General features: G+C 46.9%; 1 protein-coding gene across 1 annotated transcript in view; it reads left to right on the forward strand.

Annotated features, from left to right (window-relative positions):
* Positions 1 to 21,725, forward strand: part of SLC38A1 (solute carrier family 38 member 1) — a 100,854-nt gene extending 79,129 nt beyond the window's left edge. The window contains 6 exon segments of the mRNA XM_060690221.2: positions 6,803 to 6,903; positions 10,280 to 10,398; positions 15,656 to 15,797; positions 20,458 to 20,555; positions 21,538 to 21,610; positions 21,613 to 21,725. Coding sequence (XP_060546204.2) covers positions 6,803 to 6,903; positions 10,280 to 10,398; positions 15,656 to 15,797; positions 20,458 to 20,555; positions 21,538 to 21,610; positions 21,613 to 21,635 — 556 coding nt within the window. The 3' untranslated portion in view covers positions 21,636 to 21,725.
* The last annotated feature ends 240 nt before the right edge of the window (positions 21,726 to 21,965 follow it).

Consider the following 21,965-nt stretch of genomic DNA (forward strand, 5'->3'; position numbering starts at 1 on the left):
TGCTGTACATTCAAGCACTGGTTTTACCCCTTTTAGAGTAGCAACAGGCCAGGATTTCAGCCCCATGCCTGAACTACCCACAGAAGAACCCACCATCCCCTCACTTAAGGAGTGGATGGATAATGTTCTATCCTAGAACAAAGGCATGGACTCACGGCTAGGCTTAATAAACTCTTTATTTAAACCAACAATACGTAGAACAACGAATACCTCAGAAACTCACGAACGAAGAAACTGCCTGACAGCTGCTTAAGTAGCGAGCTGTCAAACTAGAACGTCCAATCATAAAGGTGTATTTCTCCCGCTCAGCAATCCAGCGCGACTTGGCCAATCACGGGAGGGCAGCAACAACAGAGTTTGCCGGCGTCGGTACTGCGAGGACTTAACACTCCTTCCCACCTGGACCGCGCATGCGTAATCTTCTAAGTACGCAGGCCGACGTCGGCTCCGCCCAGATCGTCTCAGTTCAGGGCTGGCCTTCGGCATAGGCGGAGTCATGGTGCTGTCCTGTGCCGGGCTGGAGTGCCGAGAACAAGGAGTGGGCGGAACAACTGTCAACGCGGGAGAATCAACTGGAACAGGTGAGTTAACCGACGAGAACGCATCGGGTTGCAGAGAGGCTGTAGGTTGGACTTGTGAGGCCGGCCTAGTGGGTATATACGGTGGCTTAATGGTCTCGGCAGGATCTGCTTGCTCACATGGGAGGCCCGCCGTCGTGAAGGCCCTCCGCCGTAGTTGATTCACATGCCGCCTCCAGACACGTCCATCGTCGAGCTGGACCCTATAAGAGTAGGGTCCGGTTAGTTGGCAAATGTGGCCCGGGACCCACTTAACACCTGTGCTGAAATTTTGCACATAGACAGGGTCCCCTACAGCAAAGGTCCAGGTGTGTTTATTTCCTGCCTTGAATTCTTCTGGCGCGTAAGCGGGGTGTAGTCGGTCCAATACGGTCCGGAGTCGCCGGCCCATAAGTAGTTCGGCCGGGCTTGTTTTTGAGACTGGGCAGGGGGTCGTATGTTGAGTTAAAAGGTATTGGTTAATTTTGCGGTGCCAATTTGAAGGCCCTAGGCGGCCTAGAGCCTCCTTGGCCGATCTCATGGCCCTTTCCGCTTGACCATTAGCGGCCGGATGGAAAGGGGCTGTTGTCGTGTGGCAGATGCCTAGTTTGGTCACAAACTGCAGGAAGGGTGCCGAAGTGAATTGTGGGCCGTTATCGGTGACTATGGTATCGGGAAGCCCGTGTGTAGCGAACAACCCTTCTAGGACCCTAATGACTGCGTCGGTCGTTGTGGAGTGCATGAGAGCTAACTCCAGCCATTTAGAATAGGCATCAACGACGACCAGGAACATGTGACCTTGGAAAGGGCCAGCGAAATCCATATGGATTCGCGCCCAGGGAGCCCGTGGCACTTCCCATTCCCTAGTTGGGGCCGCTGGAGGGGCTGGCCGGGACGATTGGCACTGAGGACATGTGGCCACCCAGTGTTCGATCTCGCGATCCATGCCAGGCCACCAGGCATAGCTGCGGCCCAGCCCCTTCATGCGAACAATGCCCGGGTGTGAGTTATGGAGGTGGGCCAAAACAGAGCGCCTTAACCCTGTCGGAATAACAACCCTGTGGCCCCAGAGGAGGCAACCCTGTAGGGTTGAAAGCTCGTTTTGTCTACGCAGGTAGGGAACAAACTCAGCCTGGACAGGACCCTTGGGCCACCCCCTACGGACCCAGTCTAATACCTGGGAAATGGCTGGGTCCGTGGTGGACCCAGCTCGAATGTCCGAAGCGGTGATAGGGAAATCAAAATCTTCAATGAGAAGGACAGAGGACGCGGGAGCTGGGTCGGAATCAGGATTAGCCAAGGGGCAACGGCTAAGGGCATCAGCATGCCCTATAGCCGAACCCGGACGGTAGGCCAGATGATAGGAATACGCGGCCAAGAACTCGGCCCAGCGGGACATACGAGGCGACAGCATAATGGGAGTTTGTTTGTCCCCGGAGAGCAGCCCAAGCAGGGGTTTATGGTCGGTGATGAGGGTAAAAGACCGGCCATACAGATAATCATGGAATCGCTTGACCCCGGCGACAGCCGCCAGAGCCTCGCGATCCAACTGACTGTAATTCTGCTCCGGGGCGGACAGGGTCCTAGAGTAAAAGGCAATCGGGGCTTCAATGCCCGAAGGGAAAATATGACTGAGAACGGCGCCGATGCCATAAGGCGAGGCGTCGCAAGTCAAGGACAAAGGCAAGTTCTCATCGTATTGGACAAGAACAGCCCGTGACGTCAGCGCGTCTTTGACAGCTTGAAATGACGCGGCAGCAGCGCGACTCCACACCCAGGGTGCCTTAGAATCAAGGAGGCGGTGCAAGGGCTCAGCTAAGGACGCCTTATGAGGGAGAAAAACCGAATAAAAATTAAGGAGCCCCAGGAAAGCCTGTAGCTCCGCCTTGCAGGTGGGGGTGGGGGCGTGTTTGATGGCGGCGATCTTGGAAGGGGTCGGGTGAATTCCTCTAGCGTCTATGAGGAACCCCAGGAATTCCACCTGGGGAACCCCAATAACGCACTTTGACTTTTTAAGGCGGAGGCCAGCGCTGCGCAAACGGCCCAAGACAGACCGCAGCTTAGCGAGGAGATCAGATTGGTCTCCAGCGGAGACCAATATGTCGTCAAAATAAGGAACTACCCCGGGAATATCCTGAAGCAATCGTTCCATGATGCTTTGGAATATTCCCGGGGCGACACTTACACCAAATTGGAGTCGGGTGCATTTAAACGCACCCCTGTGAGTGAGTATGGTTTGGGCCATGGCCGTCGGCTCATCAACGGGGAGTTGCTGATAAGCCTGGGCCAAATCTAACTTGGCAAAGACCCGGCCATGGCCCAGGGAGTGCAGTAGATGCTGCACCACCGGCACCGGGTAGGGGTTGGCCTGCAGCGCCTTATTTAAGGAACACTTATAGTCAGCGCAGATCCTAATGGTCCCATCCTGTTTCAGAGGAATGACAATGGGGGTTTCCCAGCTGGCGTGATCTACGGGTACAAGGACACCCTGGGCAATGAGCTTATCCAATTCCTTATCTACCCGTGGACGCAAGGCTAGGGGCACCCTTCGTGGTTTGAGTCTAACAGGCACCACCTGGGGATCCAAATTAAAAGATATGGGTCGACCCGTATATTTGCCCAGTTGATCGGAAAACACATCCACGAATTCAAGGGCTAATGTGGAAGCAACATCTGGGCACACGGAGTGTATGCCCGAGATAGTCAACCTTAGTGCGGCAAACCAGTCTAGGCCTAGCAAACTAGGCAGATTGTCCTTAACGACAATTAGTGGTAGTTTGCCAGAGAAGGACTGATAGGATACTTGGAAAGTGTCATAACCCAATGTAGCAATGGACTTCCCTTGATAATCCCTTAAGATGACTGGGCAAGGTTTAAGCCGCCGTCGGGACACCCCAGGCAGTAATTTGGTTAGGGTAGACCAGGCAATGAGGGACTTGGAGGAACCCGTGTCGACCTCCATGCGGCAGGTCGATCCTTCCAGAACCACCGTGAGGAAAAGTTTGTTGGCAGCGGGAGAAGAAGAAGCATTGCTCACAGCAACTTCCAGCAGGTCCTCGTAATGGGTCACAGCAACACAGCCATCATGACGAACGGCCGATCTCCGGCCCCGGCGGCGATCTGGTGGAGGCTCAGTAGAAGGGGCGGCCATGGGATTGGGAGCCCGGCAAACCCGAGATAGGTGGCCCCTCTTGCCACAGCGGCGGCAAATCACGGTCCTAAATCTGCAGTCGGTTCTACGATGGTTGCCACCGCAGCCCAAACAAGAGTCTTGGGCTGATGTTGGAATTTTGCTGGTCACTCCTGGTCGCCGACGAGTCGCCCTGAGGCGGCTCACCTCTCTCTCGTCATCGGAGGAGGAACCCGGCAGGCCAACCTCCTCGTAATGGATGGACAGAGGTTTCACAGCGGCTGCCGAGGGCGTTTGGAACTGTTGAATTTCAGCGGCAGAACGGCCGGACATCTCAGCAGCCCTGGCCTCGTCCAGGGCTACCTGGAGTGTTAATTCGGACCGCGCCAATAATCACCGTTGCAGCTTTAAATCCTTAATGCCACAGACTAATTGATCCAAAAGCATCTCGTCCAAATCACGAAACTCGCAGTGGAGTGCTGCGGAGCGCAAAGAGGCCATGTAGTCGTTCACAGATTCCCCCTCCGACTGTGAGCGCTGCCAAAATGCATGACGGCGCGCTATACGAGATGGTGTGGGGGAGAAATGATTCTTAAGTCTCTCCAATAATGTGTCCCACGGAACGTCAAACACTTGTTGTGGGGCGGCTAGAGCCCTGGCGGTTCCGAAGATCTCGCTTCCACAGGAGCTGAGGAAGTAGCCCCGTTTCCAAGCGCTGGACAAGTCAGTCAATGCATTCGCTTGGAGGAAGCACTCGAAACGCTCCATATAAGTGTCCCATGTTTCTGCCGATGGGACGAACGGGGAAAATACTGGCAAAAACGTTGACATGGTCAGCGTGAGAGACAGGTGCTGCTTCTATCGCCCTGCCACAGCCGTCGCCGATCCCACCCTCATCGCCAATTGTTCTATCCTAGAACAAAGGCATGGACTCACGGCTAGGCTTAATAAACTCTTTATTTAAACCAACAATACGTAGAACAACGAATACCTCAGAAACTCACGAACGAAGAAACTGCCTGACAGCTGCTTAAGTAGCGAGCTGTCAAACTAGAACGTCCAATCATAAAGGTGTATTTCTCCCGCTCGGCAATCCAGCGCGACTTGGCCAATCACGGGAGGGCAGCAAGAACAGAGTTTGCCGGCGTCGGTACTGCGAGGACTTAACAGATAATTTGCGAAACACGTGGCCAGTGGTTAGATTAGCCTTACAGGAAGCTAGAGAAGCTTTTAAGATTCAAGCTGACAAGAAAAGGATGGAACCCAAACCTTTTCATATTGGAGACAGAGTATACTTATCTACAAAATTCTTGAAATCATTACAACCATCAAAGAAACTAGGGCCAAAGTTCGTTGGACCTTTCCCCATCACTAGAATCATAAATCCAGTAGCAGTTGAACTACTTCTTCCAAAGACACTCAGGCAGATCCACCCAGTATTCCATATCAGTTTACTCAAACGAGAAGTAACCTCATCCCTCAGACCACCTGCATCTACACCATCTGTTCCCATCATGATTGAAGGTGAACAACACTTTGAAATCAAGGAAATCCTTGATTCTAGGATCCACAGAGGGAAAGTCCAATACTTAGTTGCTTGGAAACATTTACCATCAGCACACAATGAATGGGTCGCTAAACACCACGTTAGGGCTCCAATCTTACTGAGAAAATTTCACTCCCAATACCCTAACAAACCTTGTTGATCTACTATCATGAAATCTTGAAATCTTGTGTATATTTGTTTTTTTTTTTTTTTTACAGGTGGACCCTTTTGTTTTCTAAGGAGGGTAGCATGTCAGATCCCTAAAAGTGATACTGCCATTCAAGTGAAGGAAGGGGGGACTTGGATGGCCTGTGTCATCAGATATTTTACAACCTATATCCTGGCGCCAAGGAAGCCTGAGATTCCCTTTACCTGCAGGAATTTATATGATAGCCATGTGGGTTGTCTCACTTTAAAGGGAAGTGGTGGGAATGCATGTATGTTCGGGTTCTCAAAGGAAATAGTAAAGAAAACATCTTCACACTTGTGTATTGGCTGAAATCCGCATTCTGACCTAAAGGGAGGGGTCTCTACCACTTTAATCCTACTGCTTTGCCTAAGGGCATTCAGATTGTGCTTTAACTGGATGGTTTTCACTTCTGCTTAATAAAAGAATCCTTTTGAACAACTACGTTTCAAGAGTTCGTACTTTCTTAAGTTGGAAGGAGAGGCGATCCTTACAGTATCCCAGTACTGCTTTTCCTATTCTTTTATTGACTATGACGACTACTCCAATTCTTCTGAGAGATTCTTGCCCGCAGTAGTATACGTAATGTTCATCTGAATTAAATTCACCCATTCCTGTCCATTTTAGTTCATTGATTCCTAAGATGTCGATGTTCAGTCTTGTCATCTCTTATTTGACCACATCCAGCTTGCCTTGATTCATGGATCTTACATTCCAGGTTCCTATGGAGTATAGATCTTTACAGCATCGGACTTTCCTTTGACCACCAGATGCATCCACAGCTGAGCGTCCTTTCAGCTTTGGCCCAGTCACTTCACTCTTTCTGGCACTACTAGTATTAGCCCTCTGCTCTTCCCTAGTAGCATATTGGACACCTTCCGACCTGAGGAGCTCATCTTCCGGTGTCATATCTTTTTTCCTTTTGGTACTGTCCATGGGGTTTTCATGGCAAAGATACTGGAGTGAGTTGCCATTTCCTTCTCCAGTGGATCACGTTTTGTCAGAGCTCTCTGCTACAACCTGTCCATCTTGGGTGGCCCTGCACGGCATAGCTCATAGCTTCATTGCGCTGCACAAGCCCCTTTGCCACGACAAGGCAGTGATCCATGAAAGGAATATTAGCCCTTACTCATTGTTAAAAGAGTTGGATTAAGAATGAAGTATCGGTTTTTACTATTTGCCTTCGTAACTAAGCTTCACATTATTACTCATTTTATCTATAAATGAGTATAGTAAATGGTATAGTGTTTGTGAGCATGTATTAAAGTTTAATAAATGTTGCTGAGGAGTTAGGCAGCCTCTGAATGAAAAAATAATGGAATAATAATACCACCAATCTTCATTTATCTTCATTCCTCTCCCCCTCCCCCTTTTTTTTACAGTCATTCGCAGAAAAGAATGCAGATGGTTACAAAAATCTCTTTCTTTGCCATGTTTGTCATGTACTTTTTAACTGCTATTTTTGGCTACTTGACATTTTATGGTATGTATGTATCTTCCCTAACATGCATGATATTTTAGGTTACTTCTTGATTCATAATACTTTTTAAAGCAAGCAACTGAGGCCAATAATGATTACCCTATAATTCAAACATTATCACAGTCAAACATGAATTTTATAAAATGCGTATGTTGCCACTTTCTTCCTTCTTTGTACAGAAAGCAACATCCAAATGAAGAGGCCTCATGCTTAATTTGAAAAGGATATTTTCTTATCTGATGATGCTGTTCTGCTGCTGGACTGGACTGTGGTCACATGATCTTTATTTTCAATATTCCATGACATTTCTCAGCCAGTCTAGCAGGCTTTTGCCCCCACCTCCCCAAACAGCCACTTTAAGGGAAAGGGAAAAGCCTTAGCCACCCAGTGTCACCTCAAACCACAAGATGAGTGGTATATAAATTTGAGAAATGAAATTTCATGAAGGAAAGAAAGAAGAAAGGAAGGCAGGAAAAGGAAGAGGAACAGGATCCCTGTAAGCCCTTCCCAGTCCATGCCACTCCCTTCTGTGCTCCCCCAACCTGTGCCACATCCCTATACACCTTCCCTGACCAATGTTGTGCCCTCCATGTCACACTTTTTGTAATCTGCACCATCCCTTGTTAGCACCTTGTCTGACCAATGTAGCACCTTTTGTACAACTACACGCACCTTCTCCAACCCACGTCCTTTCATGCGCATTGTCCAACCCATGCAGCACCTCTTGGGCACCCTTATACACCCTTCATGTAACCCCACTCACCATCTCTTGACCTGCATATCACACTCTATACACTCCCAAGCACCTTCAAGCACTACCCACATCCTCTCATGTGCAATCCCTGACTGGTGCAGTACCTCTTACACAACTCTGTGACCCTATGCACTTGCTTCACCCACACACCCCTCCACTCCCTATCCAATCCACACAACACCTCACATACATTCCAGGAACCCTCCTGACTACCCATCTGTATACCATCCCTGATGGCATCTCTAGTAAACATCCACATCCTCTTCCCAACCCACAGTATTTCTCACACATCTCCATGTATCGTTTCTGACCTGCACCACCTCACTTTCACCCCCAACCAATGGCAGTCACATACCTGCCTGCTGGCCTTGGACTTGAAACCGCCTGTTGGCTTCTCCACTGACTTTCTCCCTAGCAAAGAGATGGGAGGGAGGGAGGGAGGAAGGGAAGGAAGGAAGGAAGGATTTCTGATGCTCCCTGCCAACTTCCCACAAGGTAATTCTACAGGAAAACTGGCAGGAAGTCAGAACTCACTCCCACTCCTTTTTTGCCCACCCATGGTCATTCTTTTTCTCTCTTTAAGTAAGGAAATATCTCTAAAACAATGACCCAATGGGCATGGGTTGTCCAGTTATTAGCATACATTTCTATGTCTGCAATACATATTTATTATCTTTGCATTTGTTTCAGGATTCTGGAAAGTAACATATAGAACAGGGGTGTCAAACTTAAAGCCTGCGGGGCAGATCCGGCCCACAGTGTTATTAGAACTGGCTCACAAGGCCACCCTGGAAACAGCGAAGGACTGGCCCATGGTGCTTCAGCCTGGCCCAGGCCAACTGGGCGCTGATCTACAACCTGGTGGCGGTCATCCAGGCAAGAACATGGTCAGCCTTAGAGCCACCCTGGAGCCAGCGATGGGCCGCCACCACCCCGTACCTTGAGCGCATTCACAAGAGGTGGTGAGCGTGTGGGAACTGGCATCCTTTCACCCAGGATGCCAGTGCTTGCTGCCTCCTATGTGTGTGCCCAGGGGGCAGGGCTGAGGTGGCAGGGGCTGCCCCAAGCTGGCTCCAAAGCAGCACTGCGGATCTAAGGCTGACTGCGTTCTGGCCCAGATGGCCACCACCACATTGTAGATCAGCACCACATCTGCACTAACACCTCCATACCCCTCTCACTGGCCTGGCCTCACAGCCCTCGAGGCTTCCCTTTCGCCGAGGCAGCAGGGCGGTCCCTCGCTGGTTCCAGGGTAGCCGTGTGGATCAGATCTAAGGCTGGCCACATTCTGGCCTAGATGGCTCCAAAAGTTGTAGATCAGCACCACACCAACCACCAGCACCTCCATGTCTTGCTCGCCAGCCTGGCCTTGCAGCACATGAGGGTTCTGTTTCACTGGGACTGCCCCCGCCCCTGCATGGGAAAGCTGCCCTCGTGCCTTCCTGAGTGCGGAGGAAGGAAGGAGGAGAGGGAGGGAGGGAGGAAGGAAGGAAGAAAAAGGGTAGGGATAGGAGAAGTAAGGGTGGGAAAGGAGAAGGAGGAGGAGGGAAAGAGGAAGGAGAAGGGGAAGGAAGGAAGTTGAAAATGAGAAGGAGGGAAGGGAAGGAAGGAAGATGGGAATAAGAAGGAGGAAAGGAAGGAAGATGGCAATGAGAAGGAAAGAAGGAAGATGGCAATGAGAAGGAAGGAGAGAGATTATGAGAGAGGGGGTCTGAGGAAAGTCCTGCCTTAGCATTTGGCCTTTCGCCATCCCCTTGTCCACTCCTCTCCCTGTGGTCTCCCATCCTATAGCTAAGGATGCTTTGGTTACAAAGCCGGGTCCTCTCGCAAGAACCCACACTTTGCCTGCCCGCACACACCATGAGCAACGTGGCCAAGGAGAGCAAGCACAGCAGCAGCAGTCTTGAGGAGGAGTAAGTGCAGCTGGGCGCCCCCTTGGGGAAGTGTGGCTGGGCTGGGCTGTGGGGTCCTGGTGCCCTGGGAACTTGAGAGCGCTGGGTGCTTTCCCTCCACTGCTCAGAGCTCCAGGCAGCCAATGGCGCTGTCCAGGGGTCCTCCGCATGGCCTGAGAGGGACAGCGAGGCTCCTCTGGTGGACAAGGGTTTGGCGCTTGCCCTGGTCTTGCTTTCCTCTTCTGAAGACAATGGATCCCCCCAGCCCCCCAATATGAGCGACATTCAGCTGGCCACGCCTACCACCCAGCCCCCTGAGATCAACCACAATCCTGATGTGGCCCTCAATGAAATCGAGTTTGACACCCCTGATATAAAAGATTATAATGCTAATCAACTTTGATTTAAATTTGAAATTCGGATCAGAAAATTGATTTGAATTAGAAAATCATATAGATTCTCACTTCTGAATCAATTAAGAAAAAGCACATAACCACAAATATTCATTGAATATTGAATTGCTGAGTCTAAGTCTCTGTTAGCAGATACAAATGGATCCTACACAGTTTGATGCGCTGAACCATTCTGACAATTCAATTTGAAAGGGTGATTCACCAGCCTCATTTCAAAAGATTAAATCACAAGTTGTTTGAGATGTTTTTTTACTAAATGGCAGCTTGTATTAATTAATTATCTGACTGCTAGAACAGCTCTATCATTGTTTTCCCTGCAGAATCTGTACAATCAGATTTGCTTCACAAATACCAGAATAAAGATGACATCCTTGTCTTAACTGTTCGTGTTGCCGTCATTGTTGCAGTGATACTTACAGTCCCTGTGTTATTTTTCACTGTAAGTTGGAATTTTCTGTCCATTTGTTAATAGATTGGTAGTTCCTGAATACAAGAATTGAATGTTTGCTTCCTTATTTAGTTTTTGTTTTAGCAGGAATAGATTGCAAGTTAACATCAATCCCCAGCCTCCTAAATTCCAAATATTTGCAAAACTGAAAATATTTTTTTCTCAAAAAAAAGTATGATTAAGAACTGTCCATTTCTGCTTTCATTAAACCAATAGACATGTAGTTCTCAATTGTGTCTAATAAATAATATACTTATTGATCATGCTGCAAAAACAACATTTCCTTTCTGAGCCATCCTATTTTCCCATTTACTCCATGAAGTTCTATTGATGGGCTGTTTTGGTTCATGAATTATGATTTGATACGCAGCTGACTCAGTCTGCATTACAGTTGTTTGTATCTTTCATTTTCCTCCTTCTGCTCCTTGTTGTTCTCTGATAGGTAGATACTCTGAAGGCTAGAATGTTTAAAGGGATTTGGAATGTTGAAGTGTTCTATTTGCCTAATAATAATTGCTGATGCTACTTGTCAATGCTTAAATATTAAAACAACATTGATGTTCAGTGATATTGTTCAGCCTTCCACAAATCCAGACTATATTAGGACATAAATCCCATCATTCCAGGATATTGCTCATTGATGACCAGTATAAAAGTAATGGAAATTATAGTACAGGTAATCCCCGGGTTATGAATGTTCCCTTAGTGGACGTTCAAAATTATGTGATAAGCACCCCATAGCGTTTACGAATAAGTCCTGAAATTATGAATATTGCAGCAACACGGCAAAAAAAAGGGATCCTGAAAGAGAAGACTGGAAGTGCCAGAGACAGAAAGTATCCCAACCCACTCTGGTCTCTAGATTCACCCACTGCTTGCTTCAGCCAGATCATTCCAAATAATTACCTGCAATGAAACTTTTAGTTTCTCTGGATATGATGCTCATAAAGTGTCTTAATTTAATTACCTCTGAATGTTCTGGCCAAGAACCCAATGATTACTGTAATTGTCCATGTCAGTAAAACACTTCATTGCATTTAATTCCAAAATTTTTGTTTTTTGTTCAGTGGGCCTTTTTTCCACACTTTCTTCTGGATTGGCCTTTTGGATATCTTGGAACTATATTTTCCGGGACTTACAAATATGCTGGGAATTCTTAGAGATCATAGTTTCAAACATTTGTTAATAGATTGGTAGTTCCTGAATACAAGAATTGAATGTTTGCTTCCTTATTTAGTTTTTGTTTTAGCAGGAATAGATTGCAAGTTAACATCAATCCCCAGCCTCCTAAATTCCAAATATTTGCAAAACTGAAAATATTTTTTTCTCAAAAAAAAGTATGATTAAGAACTGTCCATTTCTGCTTTCATTAAACCAATAGACATGTAGTTCTCAATTGTGTCTAATAAATAATATACTTATTGATCATGCTGCAAAAACAACATTTCCTTTCTGAGCCATCCTATTTTCCCATTTACTCCATGAAGTTCTATTGATGGGCTGTTTTGGTTCATGAATTATGATTTGATACGCAGCTGACTCAGTCTGCATTACAGTTGTTTGTATCTTTCATTTTCCTCCTTCTGCTCCTTGTTGTTCTCTGATAGGTAGATACTCTGAAGGCTAGAATGTTTAAAGGGATTTGGAATGTTGAAGTGTTCTATTTGCCTAATAATAATTGCTGATGCTACTTGTCAATGCTTAAATATTAAAACAACATTGATGTTCAGTGATATTGTTCAGCCTTCCACAAATCCAGACTATATTAGGACATAAATCCCATCATTCCAGGATATTGCTCATTGATGACCAGTATAAAAGTAATGGAAATTATAGTACAGGTAATCCCCGGGTTATGAATGTTCCCTTAGTGGACGTTCAAAATTATGTGATAAGCACCCCATAGCGTTTACGAATAAGTCCTGAAATTATGAATATTGCAGCAACACGGCAAAAAAAAGGGATCCTGAAAGAGAAGACTGGAAGTGCCAGAGACAGAAAGTATCCCAACCCACTCTGGTCTCTAGATTCACCCACTGCTTGCTTCAGCCAGATCATTCCAAATAATTACCTGCAATGAAACTTTTAGTTTCTCTGGATATGATGCTCATAAAGTGTCTTAATTTAATTACCTCTGAATGTTCTGGCCAAGAACCCAATGATTACTGTAATTGTCCATGTCAGTAAAACACTTCATTGCATTTAATTCCAAAATTTTTGTTTTTTGTTCAGTGGGCCTTTTTTCCACACTTTCTTCTGGATTGGCCTTTTGGATATCTTGGAACTATATTTTCCGGGACTTACAAATATGCTGGGAATTCTTAGAGATCATAGTTTCAAACAATTCCAGAGATTCCATATTGGGAAAGACTGAAATGATAACTTTTTCACTTCTTTTAAATCATTCCATTAAAAAGTAGGAAAGTAGCACCAAGTTACGAATGTTCCCTTAGTGAATGTTCGAAGTTACACGATAAGTACCCACTAGCGTTTATGAAGAAGTCCTGAAATTACAAATGTTGCACTACAGCAGTTGTTCGCCCTTACGAATGACTGCAAAGGCTCTGTAACATTCACCCTGCCTATTCTTCACAAGCACTCCACCTGTGGAGACACGCTTACCTTGCGAAGATATCTCTATTGCTCTTTCTTTGCCTGCTTCATTGCTTTAGCATTTCGGTGCATTGGCAGAAAACAGGCCTACCGTACTGAAAGATCATGCGAGATTAATAGTGCGAGATCTCGTGCTACTGATCTTGTGTAATCTTGCACTTTAGGCCTCTGTGTGAATTGAGGCCTGGATATTTGCAAACTGTGGAAAGGCTTTGGTCCTTCAGACCTTCCTTCTGTTTGCAGTTTCTTTTCCAAAGCCCGCAGGGAGAGTGCATTCCTGTAGGCTTTGGCAGTCTTTTGCAAAAAGGTTGGCTGGCACCAGCAGAGCTTGGGAAGAGCAGGCGCATCCCTACAAAGCTCTGTTCCTACCAGCAAAGCCTTTTTGAAAAGGGCTGCCGAAGCCTAAAGAGATACAATCCTCAAGTGCTTTGCCAACGAGAAAGGAGGGCTTGACGAGGCCTCCAATGATGAAAAACGAGGAACCGGAAGGACGGCGCAGCCCTCCAGGCCTCCTTTTTCGTCACCAGAGGCCTTGTCAAGCCCTTTGATGACGGGAGGAAGCAGGCAAAGAAACTGGCTGGAGAAGAGACAGATCTTCATAAGGTAAATCACCTGATGTGGCAGGATGAGGGAGGAAGCAATTTTGGGGACCACAGGGGAGGAGAATGAGGTATCTGTGGTCAGGGGAGGCCTTGACTGGTCTGAAGTAGCTCAATTTTGGCCGGCAAAGTGCTGGGCAAGGCCTACGCACACCAAAATGGAGCTGCAGAGGGGTGTGCACAGCTGAGAGGCTGGAGAGGAGGCAGCTTGCTAGATCTTTGCATGGTAAGTGACCTGGCGCAGCAGATTGGGTGGGAGGTAAAACACTTGTGGGGAGCATGAGTTCAGTAGGTCGGGGAGGCCTTGGATGGTCTTAAGCAGGTGGCCTGTCCCATCACTAGGCCCCCCTGGCCTTCCCCATCCCGAGATACCTCACGTGCACTTAAAGAGCCATACATTCGATGTATGTATCGATGTAATACATTCGATTATCAAATTTGTGGGCAAAAGTAGGGAGTGATCCTGTTCAAGGTACAAGATTTATTCCCACAAATCCTCGGCTTACGAATGGAATGGGCAGGCTCCATTATATTCATAACTCCAGGACTATCTGTGTTCAGTATGGCTGATTTAGAAAACCTGATATAGTGCAGAAGATCAAACTAGCTTTCTATGCATTTATTTTAAACATTAAAATTGAGAAGTACAGGTAGCAATCGACTTAAAACGATTGATTTTGTGACCATTCAAAGTTACAACAGCACTGAAAAAAATGTTTTATGAGCATTTTTTATACTTAAAATGGTTGCAGCATCCTCATGGTCACATAATCAAAACTGATGCTTGGCAACTGGTTCATATTTATGACAGTTGCATTATCCTGGATCATGTGATCAGCTTTTTATGATCTAACAAGCAAAGTCAATAGGGAAGCCAAATTCACTTAACAACCATGTTATTAACAACTGCAATGATTCCCTTAACAACTGTGGCAAGAAAGGTCATAAAATGGGCAAAACTCACTTAACAAATGTCTCTTAACAACATAAATTTTGGGTTCAATTGTAGTCATATGTCAAGGACTACCCATATCACTTCCCCCCACAAAAAAAAATCCTTGTAGATGTTTATAATCAAAGCAATTCATAAAACATGTAAAAGAATTTTATAAAATACAGAATGAAATAAAAAGTAAATATTAAAACAATAACAGGAACTCCAAGCAACAATAAAAAGTTTAAAATCACTGTTACAGCAAATAAAAACATTAGCCATACTTTGTTGGGGAAGGCATTCCAAATTTGGGTAATCAACCAATGTAAAGGCTTGTTCCTGGGTAACTTTCTGTCATATCTCAGCATAAGAAGTCATCCCAAGCAGGCCTTTGAGGCTGACCATGGCACAAATAGGAACATTCAGAAAAATTCCTTCAGGTCCCACAAATGGAAGAGTTTTATAGATTAAAACTATCCCTTGAGTTGGGACTAGAAACAAACAGGGATTCAGGAAAGGTAAGAGCTAATCTGATACGTTTATATTATCCAAGTCTAGGCAGCACCTTTACTGCAGTATTTTATAGAAGACTATGGAATTCCCCAGGTAGTCAAGTCAAGCCTCCTCTGAATTCCTGAACAATCAGAACTCAAAGGCAATCATACGCTCTTATGATATCAGTTCAAATATTTATCAGAAAGTAGAAAGTGCAGTTTTAAAAAATAATAAAAAAATAAAAAAAAAGTAAAAAGTGAAAATATTATATAATATAAATATGTGTTCATTGTTCTCCTTTCTTTAACAATTTCACATGAAAATTCTGCTTGGTATGAGAGATTAAGTATTTTAAATTTGGCAAAAAAGCAATTCAATTTTTAATTTGAAGCAAAATTTTAATGTTTTATTAGAACAAGTTATGATAGTATAAAAAAGCTCTAGCTGAAACAAATAGCAATAGAATTGAAAATGCTGATATTCACAAATATGATATATTAATTCCTCTAAATGAACACAGAATATAATTCTGAAGGAGAATTAATAAAAGGATGTCTGTCCCATGTAACATTTTGCCTAACAGATTTATTTTTTTTTTCTTCCATAGGTTCGTTCATCTATATTTGAGCTTGCTAGAAAAACCAAATTTCATTTATGCCAACACATTGTGGTTACATTGATCCTTTTGATGATCATTAACCTGCTGGTTATTTTTATACCTTCCATGAAGGATATTTTTGGAGTTGTAGGTACAGTATGTTAAATATATTTATTTATTTTATTTTATTTATTTTATTTTGAATTTGTATACCGCCCTTCTCCCTGAGGACTCAGGGCGGTGAACAGCCAAATAAAAACATCAAATACAAATATTAAAATACAGTTAAATATATATATATAAATTTGGCCCCGTTAATTAAAAACGATAAACAAAACAATTAAAAAACACTTAAAAAATTAGACCAGCCCGGCTTGCTGGAAAAAAAAGGTTTTAAGGGCACTGTGGAAGGCACTGAGGTCATGGATTCTCCTTATCTCTGGGGGCAACTGATTCCAGAGGGTAGGTGCCCCCACAGAGAAGGCCCTCCCCCTGGGGGTCACCAGCCTGCTGTTTGGCTGATGGCACCCTGAGGAGGCCCTCTCTGTGGGAGTGCACGGGTCGATGGGAGGTCGTCGGTGGCAGCAGGCGGTCTCGAAGATAGCTAGGCCCTATGCCATGGAGCGCTTTAAAGGTGATAACCAACACCTTGAAGCGCACCCGGAAGACCACCGGGAGCCAGTGCAGCTCACGCAGGAGCGGTGTTACATGGGAGCGCCATGCTGCTCCCGTCACTACCTGCGCTGCTGCGTTCTGGACCAGTTGGAGCCTCCGGGTGCTCTTCAAGGGGAGCCCCATGTAGAGAGCATTGCAGTAGTCAAGGCGAGAGGTTACGAGGGCATGAGTGACTGTGCACAGGGAATCCCGATCAAGAAAGGGCCACAACTGGCGAATCAGGCAAACCTGACAAAAGGTCCCCCTGGTTACAGCCGTCAGATGTTCCTCCAAGGACAGCTGTGTATCCAGGAGGACTCCCAGATTGCGAGCCCTCTCTGTGGGGGCCAAAGACTCGCCCCCAATAGTCAGTGATGGAGTCAACTGACTATATCGGGATGCCGGGAGCCACAGCCACTCAGTCTTGGAAGGGTTGAGCTTGAGCCTGTTCCTCCCCATCCAGATCCGTACAGCCTCCAGGCACTGGGACATCACTTCAAGGGCATCGTTGGGGTGGCCTGGGGTGGAGATGTACAGCTGGGTGTCATCAGCGTACTGGTGGTATCTCACCCCAAAGCCACGGATGATCTCGCCCAGCGGCTTCACATAAATGTTGAACAGGAGGGGTGAGAGGACCGACCCCTGAGGCACTCCACATATAAGAGGCCTCGAGGTCGACCTCTGCCCCCCTGCCAACATGAACTGCGACCGGTTGGAGAGAAAGGAGGAGAACCACCGTAACACGGTGCCCCCCATCCCCAACTCTTCCACCGGTGCAGCATGATACCATGGTCGATGGTATCAAAAGCCGCTGAGAGATCTAATAGGACCAGAACAGAGGAACAACCCCTGTCCTGAGCCCTCCAGAGATCATCAACCAACGCGACCAATGCCGTTTCCGTGCTGTGCCCAGGCCTGAAACCCGACTGGAACAGATCCAGATAGGATGTTTCCTCCAGGAATTGCGGAAACTGTCACGCGACCACACTCTCAACAACCTTCGCCATGAAGCGAAGGTTGGAGACAGGACGGTAGTTGGCCAATATTGCCGGATCCAGGGACGGCTTCTTGAGGAGAGGCCTCACCACCGCCTCTTTCAAGGCTGCGGGGAAGTGACCCTCACTCAACAAAGTGTTGATAACACCCTGGAGCCAGCCTCGTGTAACCTCCCGGGAGGCCAGTACCAACCAGGAGGGATACGGATCCAGTAAACATGTCTCCCCAAAATCCTGTCCACATCATCGGGAGTCACAGCATCAAACTCCTCCCAGATAATATTCTCAAGACTATTCCTCGTCACCCTGCCCTGATCTACCCAGTCAGAGTCCAAGTCCCCCCGGATCTGAGCGATTTTGTCATACAGGTATTGTCCGAAATCCTCCGCCCTGCCTTCCAAGGGATCCTCCCGCGCTCCTGAATGGAGCAGGGAGCGGGTTACCCTGAACAGGGCGGCCGGACGATTCCCTGATGACGCAATAGAGGCGGAAAAGTAATTAAACTTTGCCGTCTTTATCGCCACTAGGTAGGTCTTAATATGCGACCTTACCAGTGTTCGGTCAGATTCAGCGCGACTGGCCCTCCAACCGCTCTCTAGGTGTCTTTTCCGGCATTTCATCTCCCTCAGCTCCTCGGTAAACCAAGGAGCCGTGAGGGATCGACACCGGGTCAGAGGCCGCAAAGGCACGACTCGATCCAAGGCCTCACCAGCCGCCCGATCCCAGGCAGCTACCAGGTCCTCGGCTGAGTCGTGTGCCAGATCATCAGGAATTGGCCCAAGCTCCGTCTGGAACCTATCAGGATCCATCAGGCGCCTGGGGCGGACCCATCTAATTGGGTCCGCCTCCCTGCGGCAGGGTGTAGCGGTTCGAAGGTCCAGATGAAGGAGTGAGTGATCTGACCATGACAAGGGTTCCATGTCTATATCCCCTATAACAAGATCACTCAACCACTGGCCAGAGACAAAAATCAAATCCAGAGTGTGTCCCCCCCCCGTGAGTGGGGCCATGAACTAACTGGGTCAGGTCCATGGCCGTCATGGAAGCCATGAACTCCCGAGCCATCCCAGACGTTTCACCAACGGATGGCAAGTTGAAATCACCCATGACCAAAAGCCTGGGTGTATCAACTGCCACCGTGGCTATCACGTCGAGTAGCTCAGGCAGGGCCACTGCCACGTGGCAGGGAGCCAGGTACGCAAGCAGCAAGCCCATCTGAACCCCATGACCCCATCTCACAAAGAGGGACTCACATCCGGCAATCTGAGGCACGGTGGTCTCCCTCGGACCAAGACCTTCTTTAATAATAACCGCCACCCCCCTCCCCTCCCCTGCGCTCTTGGCTGATGGTATGCTCTGAAACCTGGTGGGCACATCTCGACCAGAGGGACTCCTTTCTCCGGTCCCAACCAGGTCTCCGTGATACCTGCCAGGTCCGCTCTCCCCTCCTGAATAAGATCGTGAATGAGGGGGGCCTTATTTACCACAGACCTGGCATTGCACAGCATCAGCCGCAGGCCCAGGTCCTGAGTATCTAAGCCACCTAGTATCCGAGAGGAGCCTTGGGGGCCGGGGCGTGCAATTGCTCTCAAACAGCGAGTGTGCATCCCCAACACATGATGTGGCCCCCTGCTCCCACCATATCTGCCCCTCCCAACCACCGTGCTGATGGTATTTCCCTCATTGGGATAGCCCTCCGCCCCCTCCCCATTCCCTCGTCCTGTACCCTCCAAACCGTTACCCCATGCCAGGCTCGGCTCTGGCCTTGGTGGATTACCCCCCCCCCATCCCCTCTGGTCATCCTCCCGGTTCCCCTTAAAAAATTATTAAAAACCCTAATTAAAAAACCCCTTAATCCCCGCTTTGAAACATGCCACCTCTCAGGGCTCCAAAGCCCGTCTTTAAGGTAGGCCTTTGATAACGTGGAAGGCCATCGCCGCGAGAGGGGGGCATCTCGCAGCGCAAGCAGGTCTGCCGAGGTATAAGCCATACATAGATGAGAGGTAAAAAGTCTGGTCAGGAGTTTGATAAATAGTCTAAAGGTATTAGAGCAAGATAAATCTCAGAGCCGGTAAGCTGGAGTCCTCTGCCCTCTCACTGCAGTGGGAGGAGTCCCGTATCATTTCATCAAAATCGGAGGTAAGAATCCAAGCCACCCTCTCACGGTGGCTAGCCCAGATGGAAAGGGCTTAGGAAAGTCAGATGGTCTATTCCTCCATTGGTGAAAGGCACCAACTCCCTCAGCTCCCGCATGACAATTGCCTAGACACCCTCCAGCTTGGGGCTCAGATGAGAAAGGAAGCCAAACCATGGAGGCATGATGATATTAAACCTGAGGGAGAGAAGATGTTCAAAAGGGAGGGATAACATGCAGCTGGACATAATCTGGAGGCGGGAAGCCGAAGACCAAGTCATAGGCATGGGTAGGGGGAGGAGACAAATCGAGGCGACCAGATGACCAGTTTTTTGGCCGCACTCCAGCCTCTCCAACCCCCAGGACTTCATAAATCCCCTGATCGTATCTCCCGCCTCCAGACTCCAGCCCCCAGGTCAGATGGTCTATTCCAGGTATAGATGGTAGGGCCAGAAACAAAACGGCCATATCTCCCCCCCTCCTTTGCTGCTAAGCACCAGGCCGCCGCTGCCATCGTCTCGCCATCGAGCCACAGCGGCCATTGCCGCCTCAGCTGCCACCGTCGACGGAACCCGGCCCCTCAGCATATCCCAGGGCCACCGGGACAATATCCAGGGCCTGGGAGGGGCGGGCCTGCTCCATGCCGCCGCCGACGCGCCCACAGCCGCCACCGCTCCGGCCTCCGCGGCCTCCGGCGCAGAAGAAGGCTGCCGCACCCAGGCCGCCATCACCATTCTCCCACGGCGCCTCTCGCGTCGGCTCCGCCCAGCCATAGCGTTCCGGAGGGCAAAAAAGCCCTCAACAGGCTGCGTAGAGGCTCCCACAACTGGGGCTGGGGCCGCAGATGGTCAAGTCAGCTCCCCAGACCCCCAAATGACCAGAAACCATCCCATCATCGAGTGTATCTCACACGGACAGCGCCATCTTGGGGCATGCGCAGAGGAATATTTAATTAAGATTTCCTCCTTTGTTAGGCTTAGATTTATAAATTGTTTATTATAACACCAAAATGTTTCTCATTGTCATAGGAACAACATCTGCCAATATGTTGATTTTTATTCTTCCATCTTCACTCTATTTGAAAATCACCCATCAAGATGGTTCAAAACTGATTCAGAGAATTTGGGTAAGTTAGTATGCTTTGTTATCCTTCATTAAACAAGATTAAAAGCTGTACTGTGCAAGTGTAACAAAGGTAGAACATACTATTTCTCCAGAGTGAAGGGTCTTAGATCTTTCCAGTATGCAAACGGCTAAATGAGTCAGCATTCATGTCAGAAGGCAACAAAGATAAATACTTGTTTGCAAATGGAGTACCATTTGCAAACAAATACCAGTATCTTAAAATGATCTGCAGTAAATTGCTTGCACTGTTTATGAATAAGAATGAAGATTTAAAGAAGAGAACCTAATCATACAGGACTCTTAATCACAGATGGTGCTTTCAAACTTAGAACAGGTTTCTCATTTGATAGCCTTTCCCAATACAAGGCAACAGAAACCAAGGATATTGGGAATGCAGGAACAAAACTCAGAAATGCCTGACAAGGCTAAGATTATATATTCTGAAATAACTTCAAAGCCATTTCCAAAATATTTGAAGCATCTATTTTAAAAGCAAAATAATTGTTTTAAACTCAAAACAGGACTGCATTTAGAATGCAAGATGAAGCAAATTAGAAACATTTTGCACACCTCCGAATTAAATTTGTAAGATAGAATTATCCATGAATTGCTGACATAATTAGATATTGATTGTGTGTTGGCTTCCTTGCCTTCCCCATGAACATATTTCTTCTTATATTTAAAGCCCATTCTCAATTGGCTAATCATTATATAATAGAAGGGTGCAGCTTTTCCCAAATTGGAGACCACACTTTCCCTTTGAATCCCACACCTACGAATGTACTTCTAAATAGTTTACTTTTAAATAAAGTAAGGATAATTAATAGGATATTGCTCATGCATTTGATAATTTTCCCATTCTTCCAATGCAAAATTTGTGGTAGCAACTTTTCAATGTCTTTAAGAACTACACCCTGGATGCTCACATTGGAGCACACTTTTGCATGTAAATAAATGTAAATAATATCTCATTTTGGTTCTAGGCTTCCCTCTTTTTGGCATTAGGAATTTTATTTTCCATGGTGAGCATTCCTCTTGTTATCTATGATTGGGTGCATTAAGACATGCCACTGAAGGTTAGTGAGATACCAAGAAGAACGCATTATCTCCTTGCTGTTCACAAAAATCACTAATCACCTATTTTGCCAGTATGTCCTACTCATCAGAAATTTCCTCTATTAAACAAACAAACAAGAAATAATCATCACTGCATATTTTCCACAGGAAATAGTTGCTAATTTGTAATTTTTGCATCAGTATTATTACAGTGGTCAGAACAATTTCACAGATCCCATTGGTCATAGGTCTTCTGTATGCAGTAAATGGTAATGAAATACCTGAAGAATATCTTCTACTGCTTCATACATTGCACAGGAATATTTCTTCTGATTTTCAGCTAAAATCCATTATC

Source organism: Pantherophis guttatus, chromosome 7, assembly GCF_059756535.1.
Source record: "Pantherophis guttatus breed Tessera chromosome 7, ASM5975653v1, whole genome shotgun sequence".
In the NCBI taxonomy this organism is placed as follows: Eukaryota; Metazoa; Chordata; class Lepidosauria; order Squamata; family Colubridae; genus Pantherophis; species Pantherophis guttatus.